The sequence below is a fragment of the Doryrhamphus excisus genome, linkage group LG9 (genome assembly GCF_037039965.1).
Source record: "Doryrhamphus excisus strain RoL-2023G ecotype Guam linkage group LG9, RoL_Dexc_Guam_v1.1, whole genome shotgun sequence".
Taxonomy (NCBI): domain Eukaryota; kingdom Metazoa; phylum Chordata; class Actinopteri; order Syngnathiformes; family Syngnathidae; genus Doryrhamphus; species Doryrhamphus excisus.
This window is the reverse complement of record NC_136365.1, coordinates 8,384,340-8,400,516: the sequence shown is the minus strand read 5'-3', so window position 1 is coordinate 8,400,516 and position 16,177 is coordinate 8,384,340. Positions and strand designations below refer to the sequence as shown.

General features: G+C 40.4%; 2 protein-coding genes and 1 long non-coding RNA gene across 4 annotated transcripts; 1 reads left to right on the top strand and 2 right to left on the bottom strand.

Moving 5' to 3' along the window:
• Positions 1-267: 267 nt before the first annotated feature.
• LOC131134910 (uncharacterized) lies at positions 268-2,566 on the bottom strand. Its single transcript, XR_009131491.2, has 3 exons — positions 2,501-2,566; positions 855-910; positions 268-762 (listed from the first exon to the last, which is right to left on the bottom strand). It is a non-coding gene; the product is annotated as an uncharacterized LOC131134910 (long non-coding RNA).
• A 1,528-nt stretch (positions 2,567-4,094) lies between these two features.
• ccdc86 (coiled-coil domain containing 86) lies at positions 4,095-8,046 on the bottom strand. Of its 2 annotated transcripts, XM_078793360.1 has the most exons (5): positions 7,473-8,042; positions 6,826-7,031; positions 5,429-5,558; positions 5,277-5,351; positions 4,095-4,403 (listed from the first exon to the last, which is right to left on the bottom strand). In XM_078793360.1, exons 1-5 carry the CDS (start codon positions 7,950-7,952, stop codon positions 4,251-4,253), a joined length of 1,044 nt encoding a protein of 347 aa, XP_078649486.1. In that variant the 5' UTR covers positions 7,953-8,042; the 3' UTR covers positions 4,095-4,250. The 2 variants fall into 2 exon arrangements, with proteins under 2 accessions (XP_078649486.1, XP_057937173.2); XM_058081190.2 differs by having other exon boundaries at positions 6,826-8,046.
• glb1 (galactosidase, beta 1) lies at positions 7,935-16,094 on the top strand. The gene is made up of 16 exons (XM_078793359.1): positions 7,935-8,529; positions 9,167-9,336; positions 9,405-9,555; positions 10,237-10,297; positions 10,389-10,483; positions 10,757-10,937; positions 11,013-11,071; positions 11,147-11,268; positions 12,259-12,299; positions 12,367-12,479; positions 12,810-12,884; positions 12,967-13,053; positions 13,127-13,240; positions 15,033-15,164; positions 15,248-15,484; positions 15,570-16,094. Exons 1-16 carry the CDS (start codon positions 8,473-8,475, stop codon positions 15,825-15,827), a joined length of 1,953 nt encoding a protein of 650 aa, XP_078649485.1. The 5' UTR covers positions 7,935-8,472; the 3' UTR covers positions 15,828-16,094.
• The last annotated feature ends 83 nt before the right edge of the window (positions 16,095-16,177 follow it).

The following is a 16,177-nucleotide window of genomic DNA, read 5'->3' as shown; positions in this document are numbered from 1 at the left end:
CATTTTTCTCTTAATATTTTGACTTTATTCTTGTAAAATTCCTGCATTTTTTTCCCAATTTTCATAGTTTCTTTTTGGTAAATTATATATTTTAGAATATATAATACGGTCCAACAAAAATGCGCGCTAACCACTAGACCGCCGTGCCGCCACAATGTATTGTTTTTATGTCATATTACCAACAGTAACTATCTTTTTGCACTTGAATGACAGCTGAGAATGTTACTTAAAACAAAGCCTATGCCAGGTTTATAATGACGAAACAGATTATTTTTTAATTTCTATTCACTTTTTTATTACAATATTCAAACAGTGTATCATCTAGATATTTGTTTCAACCTATCAACACAGGGCTTTTAACCACATTGTATTTAAATCCAATTATATTACCTTCATGTTCGATTTAAATTGTGTAATATTTAAGGAGCGCCACGCCCAGGTGGCACATGACCAAGCCGTGAGTTGTCAATGTCATGTGTGTAGCGGCGCTTGTCGTTGAGTTGTTTGAATTTGTTGTCACATTGGCTGCAGTCGTCGTCACATTAGCACCCGCTGTGGTTGCAGCGTTCCCAGTTGCACTTTTAGCGGTTGTTACTTTGTTGCCTGTTGCACTTTTCCCCGTTGTCACTTTATTGCCCGCTGTGGGCGCAGCGTTGCCAGTTGCAGCGTTGTTGGTTGCGCTTTTGCTGTTTGCAGTGGCAGCATTAGCCATGGTGGGTGCATTCGTTGTCTTCTTGGCCGTTGTTTGGGCGTTTGCTGATACTTTTGGACAATAATAAAACAAACAAAAGTCAGTTATGCATTTGTAATTTTATCAGACGTCGTGAGAGCAGGAAAGAGAAGAAGATGCTCACCGATGATCATGAGTTGCAGCAGGAGGAGCGCAAGCATTTTTGAAAAACTCTCCCAACTAGAAGAAAAGACATAAAAACATAACATAAAAATGTGGACTAAATTGGACATCAGCGATGGCAAGGATGCAAAATTGTGATGATAACCATAGACCTTATTAAAACAGGGCAAAGTATTAGTCTGCTCACTGTGGTGTGTGTGTACGTACGTATATATAGTATGCACATATATCTCTCTTTTTGCAGCAGTTTCTTCTACTTTCTGACCCTGTCGCTGCACTCATATACTCAATGTCCAAGTGGGAGTGGCTAGCTTTCTGCCAATTTCTTCATTGGCATATGAATCAGTTAAATAAGTCCTATGAATTCTGCCTGGCTGAATGTGATGATAGACAAGGAAAAAGAAAGCCTTTATCTATGTTTCTGCATCAGTCAGACAGCACAGAAAAATTACGTTTCCAAGTCAATCGTCGTGTGTGTGTGTGTGTGTGTGTGTGTGTGAGTGACCTGCAAAGTAGTTGGTGTGACACGATTACAAAAATTTATAATAATAAAGTTCTTATGTTATGAAAGTGGGATTTTTTTACATGAATAAAGTTTTAAAATCAAGAGAAAAAAGTCACCATTTTACAAGAATAATTGTATTAATAATAATAATAAATTAATTAAAAATGAAATAATTGTTCTTTTCTTATTATAAATGACTTTTTATAGTAATAATAGCACTTTTTTAACATTCAACATTTTTTTTATTAACTTTGAATTTGACAATATTTTTATGACTATAAAAATCAGGTATCAGGTTTATTCAATCAGGTATTATTTTATTTAAATTTACAATTTAGCATGACAATGTCGTTCACAAGAAAAACACAAAATGAAAGGATAATAACATAGCAATACTGTCTTATAGGTACTTGACATTTAAATAAGATTTAAATAAGAATAAAGTTGTGACGTTATGAAAAAACATGGTCAGGAAAAACAAATTCATCTAATGAGAATTATGTATTGTTAGTAGAAAAAAGTTGATTGTTACAAGAGTCAATCTGTAATATTATGAGGGAGAAAGTTCCAACAATAAAAAAAATATGGAAAGCTTATGTGAATAAAAAAAATATAAGAAAAGGCTTAAATGTTTTAATAGAGTATAATAAGAATAATATAATATTATGTGAAGAATGTCAGAATACTCTTAAGAAAAAAGGCAAAATTGTATGTGAATAAAGGAATATTATGAGGAAGAAGCTGTTAAAGTTTTAATATTATGAGGGGAAAAAAATATGTGAAGTAACGTCACACTATGACAAAAATAAAAGTAATTTTTTTTATCTGAATAAATAAATATTTAAAAAATATATATGTATTATTTTTATTACAAAATTCTCATTAATATGAGAAAAAACATAAAAGTCTAAAGTCAGACTATCACAAGAATTTTTTTTTGTTGTTAATTTACAGGAAAAAACTTGATTTTCATAATTTAATATAATTATTTTGGTCATTTTCACTGTGAATGAGTTGTGTATATTAATGCCCTGTTGAGACCCGTGACCCTAGTAAAGATAAGCAGCATAGAAAATAGTTGTATGGATTTTCACCCCTGATTCTTCCCTGAGCAATAGACACTAAGAGCAGATTGTACTTACAAAGTCTTCACTCGTTGGCAGTCTTCCCTCTCAGTGGTGACCTTTTAGTGACAGCATCCGACTTGTGTGTATGTCTTTATAAGACACATGACAGCACCTTGATAAATGATGTGGACATGACGTATTGTGGGGGACTTTCATCATTCCTTCCACCTTGCTCACCTCTCTGTGATACACGTCTGTCCTTTCAGTGATGATCCATTATTCTACTTGGGATTTATAAAGCAAACAGGACACAGACATGATACAAAGACGCTACTGTGAACCATGCACTGTGACTTGTTTGTTGGTGCACACTTCTCCAAGAGGTGAGGTGCATGGAATGAGAGTATAGGTGTGGACACCTTTTGTTTTGCCTGTCCACATATCTCCTATTCTATTCTTTTTAGTCCATTCTTTCATGACGACATTGTGTCACACCTCATCATCGTGCCACAGACAAGAAGTCACAGTGAAACTCCTACATACTTGCAACCAACTGATTGGTGCCTTACTACCTTTTGGTACACTTATATGCTGGGTGTCATCTGCACTGAGACTCGACCAAAAAGATGAAGATTCTTCTATTAAACTGCAGTGGATGGACTGATTTACATACATTATTTAGTTTCAGTTGAATCAGGCCAAGCTAATTAAATTATGCTCATTTTTCCGCCCTTTGTATTGAGTTGTGCACTCCTATAGAGCAGCTACACACAATAACCCACATAGAAAACTTTCTAGATCGTCCAGAATCTGCACCTATTCAGCTGTATTTACTTGGATTTCCAAAACTGTCTGTTTTAATTTATTCCACTCACCCCCTGCTTCCAGGCACGCCCACTCCACTGTGATTGGTCACAGTCCCAAATTCTCCGGATTATTGCCGAACCCCACTTTCTAATTTTGTCACGACAGGAGTTGATGATAAATGAATGAAATCTTTGAAGAGTGGTAACGTTGGCAAAGCTGGTGCGGTGGAGCTTGGGAGAACCAGGATGTGAGGACGCTGCGTCCACATCACCTACCCATGGAGGAGCACTCATTGTCGGACTCACTTTGTCAGAGGCACCATTGGGGCCGTGGAGCTCAGACGCCGGATGTGAAGGTGCCACGTTCATTACCGTAAGTGCAGACAATCTTAGCACACATCGGTAGTAGAAATGTGCTCATAACACGTTTTTTGCCAGACTGCCCGCGTTTAAAAACACCAGTAGACCCACCAATTGTGGTGAAAAAGGCTATTAGTAACTTCACTGCTCACCGGGCAGCTTATAATTTGCATGCATGCAGATATGATGCTCCGTTTGCACACGCTATAATGCTACCACTTACTTACACAAAATAGCGCGAGGAGCAGGGCAAGTGTACCCTAGGATGCCCATATAAGGAAGTCTGGAACACAGTGATGTCGCAGAGAGCCAGTGTTAGAAAAAAAACTGTCTGAAACTGACCATTTCGATCAAACTTTTTCCAGGGATCACTTCCAAATGCATAAACCTCATTATCTGAAATGTTGGCATCATTTAACATAAGATTACATTTATAGGTCAGAAAAGTGGAAAAAGCAAAATAGGTCCCCTTTGACAAAAAAAAAATCAGTGCTTTTTCAGTTAATACTTGATTTAATAGAAAGTCTTGCATGTTGAAGTACAGCAACAGATGTTTTATTTATATAGAGACTGCTTCACATTGGCTTTTATACTCCATAGTATTATAAATACTCCACTGAATCAACTTTTTGTGTGTTTTAAAACAAAATATTTGACCCTCAGGTCAAATTTTCCGTCTTGTTTTTCTTTGCTTGTTTGCGGTTGACGCTCTGCCCGTCTCTCGTTTTCTCCATCAGCGCAAGCGTGTCCCGTTTCTGGATCTTCCTCAGCTGCTTCTTCTTCATCCTCTTTATCTTTGCCGTGTTTCGTATCTGACAAAAAACAAAAAAATAAGACCACAAAACAAAGTTAAATGTGCTTTGGGATGTAAAGGAAAAAATCTTTGTCATTGCAAGTCTGCTGAAAGTTATAGTAACAATATTAAAATAATATTCAAGCCTACTGTACACTAAGTGGACACTTGATTAGGTACACCCGCACCATCTCAAGAGTGTAGAACTACATTGTATCATACTGTGTGGTGGCCGTTACCTCATTACTTCATTCATTTTCTACCACTTATCCTCACAAGGGTCGCGGGTATGCTGGAGCCTATCCCAGCTGTCTTTGGGCGAGAGGCGGGGTACACCCTGGACTGGTCGCCAACCATAGCACAGCACATATAGACAAACAACCATTCACACTCACATTCATACCTATGGACAATTTGGAGTCGCCAATTAACCTAGCATGTTTTTGGAATGTGGGAGGAAACCGGAGTACCCGGAGAAAACCCACGCATGCACAGGGAGAACATGCAAACTCCACACAGAGATGGCCGAGGGTGGAATTGAACTCGGGTCTCCTAGCTGTGAGGTCTACGTGCTGGCCGTTACCTCATTCTGGTCAAAATATTACAAACGGCTCCCATGATGCAATGTAGGACAATAGCACTGCAGACTAACCCCATCAGTAGTAAATATTTTGTTAAATTATACCTTATACGGTACGAATTCCAATATTCACCATACTTAAGTTATTAAAGGTTAATACATAAATAAGACTTATGCTTATGTAGATTGCAATAAATGTGTTCCCTATGGTGGCGTAACGTCGCCGCAACAGTAACTTGTGTTTTTATTCTGGATTATTGCGATGTAACAAACATTATTGCAGCATTTGACATGAAGGACACAGGCTCGTACCACTTGTACAATCTCTCCCTTGCGCTCGTTCTCCTCACGTCGTCTCAGGTTCTCCTCTCGTCGTTTCCTCTTCTCCTGTGGAGGTAGTGGGACAAAGTCAGTCAGTACAAGGAGTGTGAAAGTGATTTTCTCAGAGGAGCAAACAGCTTTACCTCTTTCTGCTTGGCTTTCTGCTCTTTTAGCTGCAAAGCATACTGGTGCACCAGTTGCTTCTCTCGCTTGGCTGCCATCTTCTTCTCCCAGGAGGTGCACAGTGCTGTGTCCCTGACCAATGCCGAGAACCTACAAACACCCATTAGCATGACATAAGATTTCTTCAGCGTTTAAAATGGATCACTGGGTGTTTATTTACTCAAGTGCAGAGAAAACCTGGTGTTAGTTTGATGCAGGAGGAGTTTTAGATGTTTGTCTGAACTCTCCAAAGGAGTCCGCATGTTTAGGGTTCCTTTATAAGCATTATGTTGATTATGCAGATCAGTTTTGCACGTGATGCAGGGCTGAAGGACCATGCTTAACATGTACCGTATAGATCAGGGGGCCTCAAACTAGTGTCCTGCGGGCCACATTTAGCCTGCGGGCCGCGTGTCTTGATATGAGTTTAATGTTAGTGCGGCCCGTGCAAGTTTGATATGGATGCTGTATGGTATCATGTACGCAGAAAACGTTTGATTAATGTTCATGTTAAAGGTTAAATAACTGTTAATAGTTATCCTCCCTATCCGTGTGGAAGTGGTAAGTTTTTGGCTATTTAAGTTTAAAGGAAATAACTTGAAGGCTACCGTTTAGGTCGCTAGCTCTCTAGTTTGCGAGTTAGCATGTGTCTCAAGACCCTGCAGTTGCGCAATATGTTGTAAATAAAAAGAGTATACATGTGACTATAGTCGTGTTTTTTCATGTCTACAGGGCTCTAATAATGCTTTGTTAATTTTAATCTGAAAAAATAATTTGTCTACCCACCAACTATATGTGGTTTCTTAAGTTTTTATTTGCTGCTTTATTATTATTATTATATTTATTTATGACTGATTGATTTTCTTTATTCTTGATTTGTTTATTTCTTATTATTTTGTGTAGAAAAATAAAAATTAAGATATTTGAGAACAGTGGAATGTTTGATCAGAGCTTTTCTTGTAGAAAATCGGAACCAAAGCAAAGTTTATTCATTTTTCTGTTTTTAATAAATGTATGTTGTTTTTTTTTTGGAAAACCTGATGCGGCCCAGCCTCGCCCAGACCCTAGCTCCAGTGGCCCCTAGGTAAATTGAGTTTGAGACCCCTGTTATAGATACATACACAAGTCAGTATTTCTATTGTAGAAAAAGTCTGAAAAAGATACCTAAAGTTGTGTGTTTTGAATGCAACTTGTTGTTACATCTTCATACAGTAGGTGGCGGTATCCACCGTAATACTGCTTCTTAACACACCTCACGAACATCCAGTGTGGACACCCATGGAATAGGAATATGTTACTGTGTTACTGTGGTGTGTGTCAATCAATCAATCAATGCATGATGGCAGTGAATGTGTCCATATAAAGATGTAAACTTCACCTCTGTTTGTTACGATCCTTCCACACACGTCCTGATTTGGGCTTCCCCAGTGGAATAACTGCTGCATTGGGTTTCACACTCGGTCCGAGACGAGGCTTCTTGTGTGGCTGTGACTGTCGTGTCGTTGGGACTCTTTCCGGCGGTAAACACTTGGATACTTGGCCTTCTGGTGCGGCTGGCGTGGGTTCTACACAGACTTCTATGGGCTTTGATTCAACCGACTCCACTGGTGTAGGTTTTACACAGACTTCCATGGGCTTCTCAACCGGCTCCACTGGTGTGGGTTCTACACACACTTCTCTTGATTCAACCGACTCCACTGGTGTGGGTTCTACACAGACTTCTATGGGCTTTGATTCAACCGACTCCACTGGTGTAGGTTTTACACAGACTTCCATGGGCTTCTCAACCGGCTCCACTGGTGTGGGTTCTACACACACTTCTCTTGATTCAACCGACTCCACTGGTGTGGGTTCTACACACACTTCTATGGGTTTTGATTCACCCGGCTCCACCGGTGTAGGTTTTACACAGACTTCCATGGGCTTCGTCTCTACCGGCTCCACTGGTGTGGGTTCTACACACGCTTCTATGGGATTTGATTCAACTGACTCCACTGGCGTGGGTTCTACACACACATCTATGGGATTTGATTCAACTGACTCCACTGGTGTGGGTTCTACACACACTTCTATGGGCTTTGACTCACCCGGCTCCACTGTTGTAGGTTCTACACAGACTTCCATGGGCTTGGTCTCAACCAGCTCCACTGGCGTGGGTTCTACACACATTTCTATGGGCTTTGATTCACCCGGCTCTCCTGGTATAGGTTTTACAGAGACTTCCATGGGCTTCGGCTCCACCACTATGGGTTCCATACATACTGTTGCAGGGCTTTTCTCAACCTGCTCCGGCGCTTCCTCTTCTGGGTCTGTGTGCTCCGGTATCACAGACCTCCTGGTTCGACGGCTGGAACTTCTCACGGGAGTTTCAGAGCTCTGCAGCGTAGCTGGAGTCCGGATGGCGCGGCCGCTGCGCGTCCTCATGATCACCGGAGGCTGGTCCCGGTTTTTCTCCTCTAAGGAGTTGTGAGTATAATCGGAAACAACGCTTTGCTTTTTCGACATGTTTACTAGCACATAGCACTTGCTTCTTTGCCCACGTGTGTACTGAATGGTCAGATGTTACGTACTTCCGTGTTGGTGGCCATGATAGTAAACAACGTGTGTTTTCACTACCGCCACCACGTGGTCGGGAGGATGAATTTCACATGAACTCCGTACTGTACAAATTAGGGGATGTCAACAAATTCACCCTTTCGCTTTTATGCTGGCTTTTTGTATGCATATCACTTTCATTTACAGCATATATTTGTGTGTGTTTCACATAATAACTTAATAAGCGTTGTCCGAAGAAAGGGGTAAAAGGATGCGCCAATATCATGCTGCCACCCTTTGAACAAAAAGCGTCATTACACAAAAAGTACATCACATGACTTAACTTCCTGCACGTCGACATGCCGCACCAAACACCGCCTCTTATATTTAATTGAAGTGGTTTAGAATGACTTCCATGTGTTAGCTGGTTGAAATTTTCTTTTTATGTAGTTATAGAAGAAGCGGAAACGGATTGTGACGAAGATTCATCATGTCGCTTCTGAGACATGGAAGCTTCCTACTGCTGCTGCTCAGTCATGAACTCTCAGTAAGAACTTTTGCTTCAAATCAAATCTTGTTTCCACATTAGTATTAGCACACGTATGAGTTGCTTAACGGGATGTTGATTCAACTAACTCACTCGCCGTGATTGACTGGCCTTTGTAATGATAATATTGGTTACACGCTTCTCTCATATTGGGATACAGTACAATTTTGAACCACTGCAAACCACAATAATTATGTAAATAAAATCTTTCAGATAGGGTCCATCTAAACTGGGCAATATTTTTGATACAGCAACAAAGTGCCCTGTCATTGTCCTCCTTTCTGAATGTTAATATCCCTAAGTATAGGTTGTGTACCTCTCAGTGGTACATTTGTTATAAATCTCAAGTAATAATGGCGTGCAATAGTATGTGTGACAGCACTTATTGTTAAAACTTCTGTTGGCAAAGGTATCTTTCAAAAAACTGCTGACTCAGGTGACATCCGCAAGTCAGCTGACTAAGGTGAGCTGAGATGCAATAAAAAAAGATGGAACATTAGCCTCACTCTCCCCCATCCCCGAGCTAAACTCGCCTTCCAGGGCAGCACAGACAACATGCCCTGGAGGGACGCTTGCGACCATCGCGCGGAATCGTGCAACCCTGATTTGTTGCAATAAACCTGTTGTGTGTTTGCAGCTCTCCGCTTCTCGTTCCTTCAGCGTGGACTACCAAAACGACTGCTTTCGCAAAGATGGGGAAAAGTTTCGCTACATCTCGGGAAGTATCCACTACAGCAGGATCCCCAGGGCCTACTGGAAGGACAGGCTGCTCAAGATGTACATGGCGGGCCTGAACGCCATTCAGACGTATGTTTGCCTCTGTCACATACTCGTTTCACTCTTGACAAAACATTTCAGTGCAAACACTGTTGCAGGTACATTCCCTGGAACTTCCACGAGGAGTCTCCAGGCCGATATAGCTTCAGCGGGGACAGAGATGTGGAACATTTCCTTCAGCTGGCTCAAGATGTTGGACTACTCGTTATCCTCCGACCAGGGCCGTATATTTGTGCTGAGTGGGACATGGTGAGAGATGCTGACATTGCATGTATATTTTATTTATTCTCACTGGTCACTCACTTTATGAGCTAGCTAGTTGTGGGCTTTCCACTTCTTCCAGAATCTGTACCTATTCAGCTGTATTTTTTTGGATTTCATGGTTCCAGCGAAAACGGTCTGTTTTAATGTGGAGTATTGGAGTCTTAATATGGAGTATTCAGTGGAATATAAGGAAGTCCGCTCCTCTGTGACATCACAAAGAGTCAGTTTTACCATGCCTTTTGAAACTGAGCGTTTTGAGCACATCCCAAACTTCTTTATCTGAAATGTTTGGCACCATTTAACACGATAATACAACATTCTAACCACAGAAAAGTGGGACAAAGCATAATAGGTCCCCTTTAAGTGGTTGATAATGCAATATTCACCCAAATATTTTTCTTAGAGAAGCCTTATAAGTCTATTTAGAGAATTATACATACACCAACCGACTTTTTCCTAAGCGATTCAGAGCTTTTCTTCCTGTCACTCACTCACACACGCACACCAGTGATTTTGAGAGATGTCGTGAATTTTAAGATAATGGTGATCAGATAGATGAGAAATTATTTGGTTCTAAAAATAGGTCTTGAAAAAGAGGGGTTATTTTGTATGTGGGTCAATATGGTAATAATTGTACACTAATCATACACATTTGTCCACTGTCAGGGTGGGCTGCCTGCCTGGCTACTCCAGAAGAAAGACATTGTACTGCGGTCTTCAGATCCAGGTTAGAAGCCTCGAAGAAAAGCAGTGATTCTCAGTAATGTTTATTGTTTATATTGGACAGCATGAATAGAAGTATCATTTCTTTGTTTTAGATTACATCGCAGCAGTGGATAGATGGATGGGAAAGCTCCTGCCAATGATGAAGCCTTACCTCTATCAGAACGGCGGCCCCATCATCAGTGTGCAGGTACTTTCTATGGCTACTGTAGTATTTAATAAGCATGAGGATGATAATCAATAAATTGGTGAATTTATCAGCTGTTTGGAATTGATGGTGGATAATAGTAATGAAGCACAGTGCAAAATTGAGTGCACTACATGGCTGCAACCAACAGAGGCCATGTGGATTCCTGACATTGAAACAGGAGTTCAGAACATTTATAGAATAAGAATCTTGCATACAAAACAATATAGAAATGTAGCCGAATGCACATGCTTTAATACAGACTTTGTTGTTTAGGTGGAGAATGAGTATGGCAGTTACTTTGCATGCGATTACAACTACATGCGCCACCTCACCAAGCTGATGCGGTCTTACCTCGGCGAGGAGACGGTGCTCTTCACCACAGACGGCGCCGCACTCGGCTTCCTCAAGTGTGGCACTATTCAAGGCGTCTACGCCACTGTCGATTTTGGCGCAGGTTGGTTTTTTTTTTTTTTTTTTTGCTATTACCCAAATTGATGGAGTATGCACTTATTTGTTTTCTTCCTCCTAGGTTCCAATGTATCGGCAGCATTTGATGTACAACGATACGCTGAACCTCACGGACCTTTGGTAAGCGCTTTTTCTCTTTGTAATTATTAAAACCCGCCCTCCTTTTCTCCACAACACTCCCTCCTCCCTCACTAGGTGAACTCTGAATACTACACCGGTTGGTTGGACCTGTGGGGCTCGCCTCACTCTGTTGTTTCGTCGACAAAAGTAGCCAAGACCCTCAATGAGATCCTGGCCGTAGGGGCAAACGTCAATATGTAAGTCTGTAAGGATTAGTCGGAATATTATGAGAGTCTAAGAATATAATTTACAAGAAATGTAATCTTATTTTTAAAATCTCATAAATATAATGGAAGTTGTCTAGGCTTAAGTCATTATAAGGTACAATAAAGTTGTTTACAAGAAAATAGCTGAAGACATATTTATCTCTGAAACAAAAAAAAGTTAATATTAAAAAAAAAAATAACTAAGTTGTAATATTATATAAATAAAGTCCTACTATAACAACAATAAAACTAAATTTTTGAGTGTAAAGTTGTAGCTCTAAAAGAATAAAGTTGTAATATTAAAAGAATAACATTTTTACGGGCTGCATGGCGGTCGACTGGTTAGCGCGCAGACCTCACAGAGTCCCGAGTTCAATCCCACCCACCATCTCTGTGTGGAGTGTGCATGTTCTCCCCGTGCATGCGTGGGTTTTCTCCAGGTACTCCGGTTTCCTCCCACATTCCAAAAACATGCTAGGTTAATTGGCGACTCCAAATTGTCCATAGGTATGAATGTGAGTGTGAATGGTTGTTTGTCTATATGTGCCCTGTGATTGGCTGGCGACCAGTCCAGGGTGTACTTCGGGTGTCTCGCCCGAAGGAAGACGGCTGGGATAGGCTCCAGCACGGTAGAGAATCATAGTTTTACAATAATGCAGTTAAATGTGTGGGAATAAATAGTATTATGACAGTATTGTTTTAATTTTACATGAATAAAGTTGTAAAGTTTATTTATGGAGCACAATTCATACAGAAAAGAAGGGTAAAATCTCTTCAGGGAAACCTTCAAAGTAATCGCAATCTTGGAAACCTCGGTTGAATGCTGACAAAGGCACGGACTTTGCAGACAAACATTTTGAAACTGTGAATTGAATTATGTTATGTATTCCGTTTTAACTTGATGCATGTTCAAATAAAATGAAACCATTACGGTATATACTGGAAGTGCTCTGTACTCTATCATCATTGTCTTCCTCACAGGTACATGTTTATAGGAGGGACCAACTTTGGATACTGGAATGGTCAGTAGACGACAGACAAACTGTTTTGATAAGATCATTTTGAATAATGACGTTTGGTCTCCCTTAGGTGCCATTGCACCATACAGTCCTCAGCCTACCAGCTACGACTATGATGCTCCACTCACTGAGGCCGGAGACCTCACTGAGAAGTACTTTGCAATCCGAGAAGTGATCAAAATGGTATGAATTGAAAAATAATTGTCATTGCATTATTGTTAATGTTCACTATGGAGCATGTTTGGTTACTAATCTGATCTCTGAGCTTCTGTAATTTTCAATGCACATGTCCAACATGTTTAATACTTTAACATAACTGTCTATCCTCTGCAAACCCACCTCTTTAAATCTGTTTTTAATGTCTAACTTTTTATACCTGACCACTGTGCTTTTACTGTGTATTAACCAATGAATGTTGTATTTTAATGTATCTTTTACTCCATTCTTTTGTAAAGTGTCTGAGTATTTTGAAAAGTGCTATACAAATAAAATGTATTATTATTATTATTACAGTACCGGAAAATACCAGAGGGAAAAATACCGCCATCAACTCCAAAGTATGCATACGGGGCTGTTAAAATGAAGCTGGTATGCACCCACTCTCATGCAGTGGACCCATGTTCTACTTTGTAGAAGACTTCTCTTCACTTTGTCCTGACTTCTCCCACAGCTGCAAACCGTGTCCGAAGCCTTAGAGACTCTGTCCTCTGGCCCAGTGGAGAGCATGTTCCCCCAAACGTTCACTGACCTCAACCAGGTATCAATTATCATAGTTTATGAATGTGACTCCAGCTCAGTTGTTGAAATGGCCTCTTTGTCCTGTCCTGTAGGCGTTTGGCTATGTACTCTATAGGACCGAGCTACCAGTAGATTGCAGCACGCCGACGCCGCTGTCGTCGCCGCTAAACGGCGTCCGTGACCGAGCGTATGTGTCGGTTAATGGGGTGAGTCCAGTAGCACACCATGTGGGCAAACAAGTCAGCTGTTAATAATCCTGTTAAATGTTAAATCACTCCACAGCCAGAATTTTGGAGACAAATATGCCTCTAAAGTTGAATCAAACTTAATTTAAATACAAAAATGTATCTTTTGTTGTGATGGATACAAATGCTGAAAATTCATTCATTTTCTACCGCTTTTCCTCATGAGGGTTGCGGGGGTTGCTGGAGCCTATCCCACACAGGGCACATATAGACAAACAACCATTCGCACTCACATTCATACCTATGGACAATTTGGATTTTGCCAATTAACCTAGCATGTTTTTGGAATGTGGGAGGAAACCGGAGTACCCGGAGAAAACCCACGCATGCACAGGGAGAACATGCAAACTCCACACAGAGATGGCCGAGGGTAGATGCTGAAAATTGAAAAAAAAAAAAAAAAGGTGATGATAACCATAGAACCACAAATGGCACTGCTGTGACACCAAAAACTATACTTGAGTTATTGTCCTGGCTGCTCAGTACAATGTGGCTAAAGCCACATCAATAATTCAAGAAGAACAACACAAATTCAACTGTACTTAATCATGTGAAGATACTCACCTCTCCTCATCGCTGTATGAAGGGCGTTTGTATTACAGTAAAGTCTCATTATATCGATATCGGTTATAACGAATTACTACTTATTACAATACTATTTTCATTTCCCGGCAAATTTCTAGTCTTTTATGATATAATTAGTTCCGTTAGTACGGTACCCGGTTATTATGATAATCCGGTTACTACGATGCCCTTTTCATCTCCCGCCAGCCAATTTGGTCTGCTTATATCGATACAAAAGCAGCTTAAATCAATCTTTGCTTAAGGATTTCAATACCAAAAAAGAACACGGCGAACGGCTGCTTCCAGTCAACTTTATTTTTCACACTTCCACCAACAAAGCGCAGCACACACACCGATTCCCGCACTTCCTGGTTCACAGGTCATGCTCAACCCGCCCCACATAGCTGGCCAAACACATGCCTGCAACAGAAGAACCAACTGACATAGCATACACACCTATTCCAACGAAGACACAAGCGTACAAATACATGTATTTAATTGTGTTGTATTCAGATATCTTTTTATCGCTTGCAATAATCACTGTTTTTCATATGTACATGCTGGCGTTCGTGGTTTCTCTCGTGTGTATAGATTCTATACAGGCATGTGTTTGGCCAGCTATGTGGGGCGGGTTGAGCATGACCTGTGAACCAGGAAGTGCGGGAATCGGTGTGTGTGCTGTGCTCTGGTGGTGGAAGTGTGAAAAATAAAGTTGACTGGAAGCCGTTCACCGTGTTCTTTTTTGGTATTGAAATCCTTAAGCAAAGATTGATTTAAGCTGCTCGACATTGTTCTACACTATAGAACAATGTCGAGTGCATTATTGCCCACTTTTAATGCAGTTCGGCGCAGGATCGGATATATGGATAGTGTGGTTATATCGGTATGTTTTCCGACTCCCGAGAATATCGATATAACGAAACTTTACTGTAGTTGTATTGTACTGTACTTAAATTGTTTTTACACTTGCAAATGTGACATTCCCAACACATTTGTACAGTAAGAATATTTGAATATCACATTAAACACTGCCTATAGTCAGTTAAAGTGTTATAAGGGAAAATAGGAAACAAATAATAGGACGACTAGGATCTCAGAACAGTTTGTGTTCAACCTCAGAGGTTTGACTGCACTGTAAAAGTACCAAAAGGGTTCCCGTATATTCATGCTGGTTGTTTTTCTTTTCAAGGTGGCTGCTGGGATTCTTGAAAGAAACAAAGTCCTAACCATTAATGTGACAGGAAAAGCTGGGAGTCGAGTGGACGTGCTGGTGGAGAACATGGGCCGCATCAACTACGGAAAAAACATTAATGATTTCAAGGTTTTACCATCACTTTTTAATCTGTTGAAAAATTGCAATAATTCAAGTAGGAAAACCACAGTATTTGTGTTGTTTTTGCACAGGGCCTTGTATATAACCTGACTTTGGGCAATGTTGCACTAAAAGGATGGACCATGTACAGCCTCAGTATTGATGAAGCTGTCAACCAGGGTATCTTCTGGGAAACTATTACATCATCTGACCCACTTCCGCCAACTGCACTATCACTTCCGGCTTTCTATGGAGGAACTTTCATCATCCCTGATGGCATTCCAGACCTACCTCAGGATACCTACATTAGCCTGCCTAAATGGCGAAAGGCATGCCAATTATATGTCTTGAATTGTCTTCTATGTAATGTAGTTAATTCTAAATGACACTCCATGTGTCGGGTTTTTTCCTCAGGGTCACGTTTGGATCAATGGCTTCAACCTGGGACGCTACTGGCCTTCAAGAGGACCTCAGGTGACTCTTTTTGTTCCCGCTGCCATCCTCAGCACCGACGCCCCCAACAATGTGACAGTCCTGGAGCTGGAAGCTGCTCCCTGCCTCTCTGGTTCGTGCACAGTGGATTTTACGACCACACCCATCTTGAATGAAACAGTGAAGTATCACCACAAGCAGCACTGGGCAAAGTTTAGAGTGGATTTGTTTGGGCATTAAAGGAAGTTGTCGCTTCACAATGTGCACCTCAACAATGATCAAACCACTAAACCACTCACTATGTGATTGATTGTAAAAAAAAATAATAATTAAGTGTGTCTTCACATAAAATATTGAAATACTTAATACTACATAAATGTTTGATATTTAGGGAGTATTTTGCCAAATAAAATGTGTTCTTTGTTTTTTTTTATTATATTTTTAAAGCAAAAGCATCAGGGAAGTACATGCATTTGTCAACCTTTAATAAATATGTGATTATCATGCCAGCTTTACTCTTCATGTGATAACTTGAGAAGATTTATTTTTTTTTACTGTTGTGTTTTTACATCCTTTAACTGAACAATTGC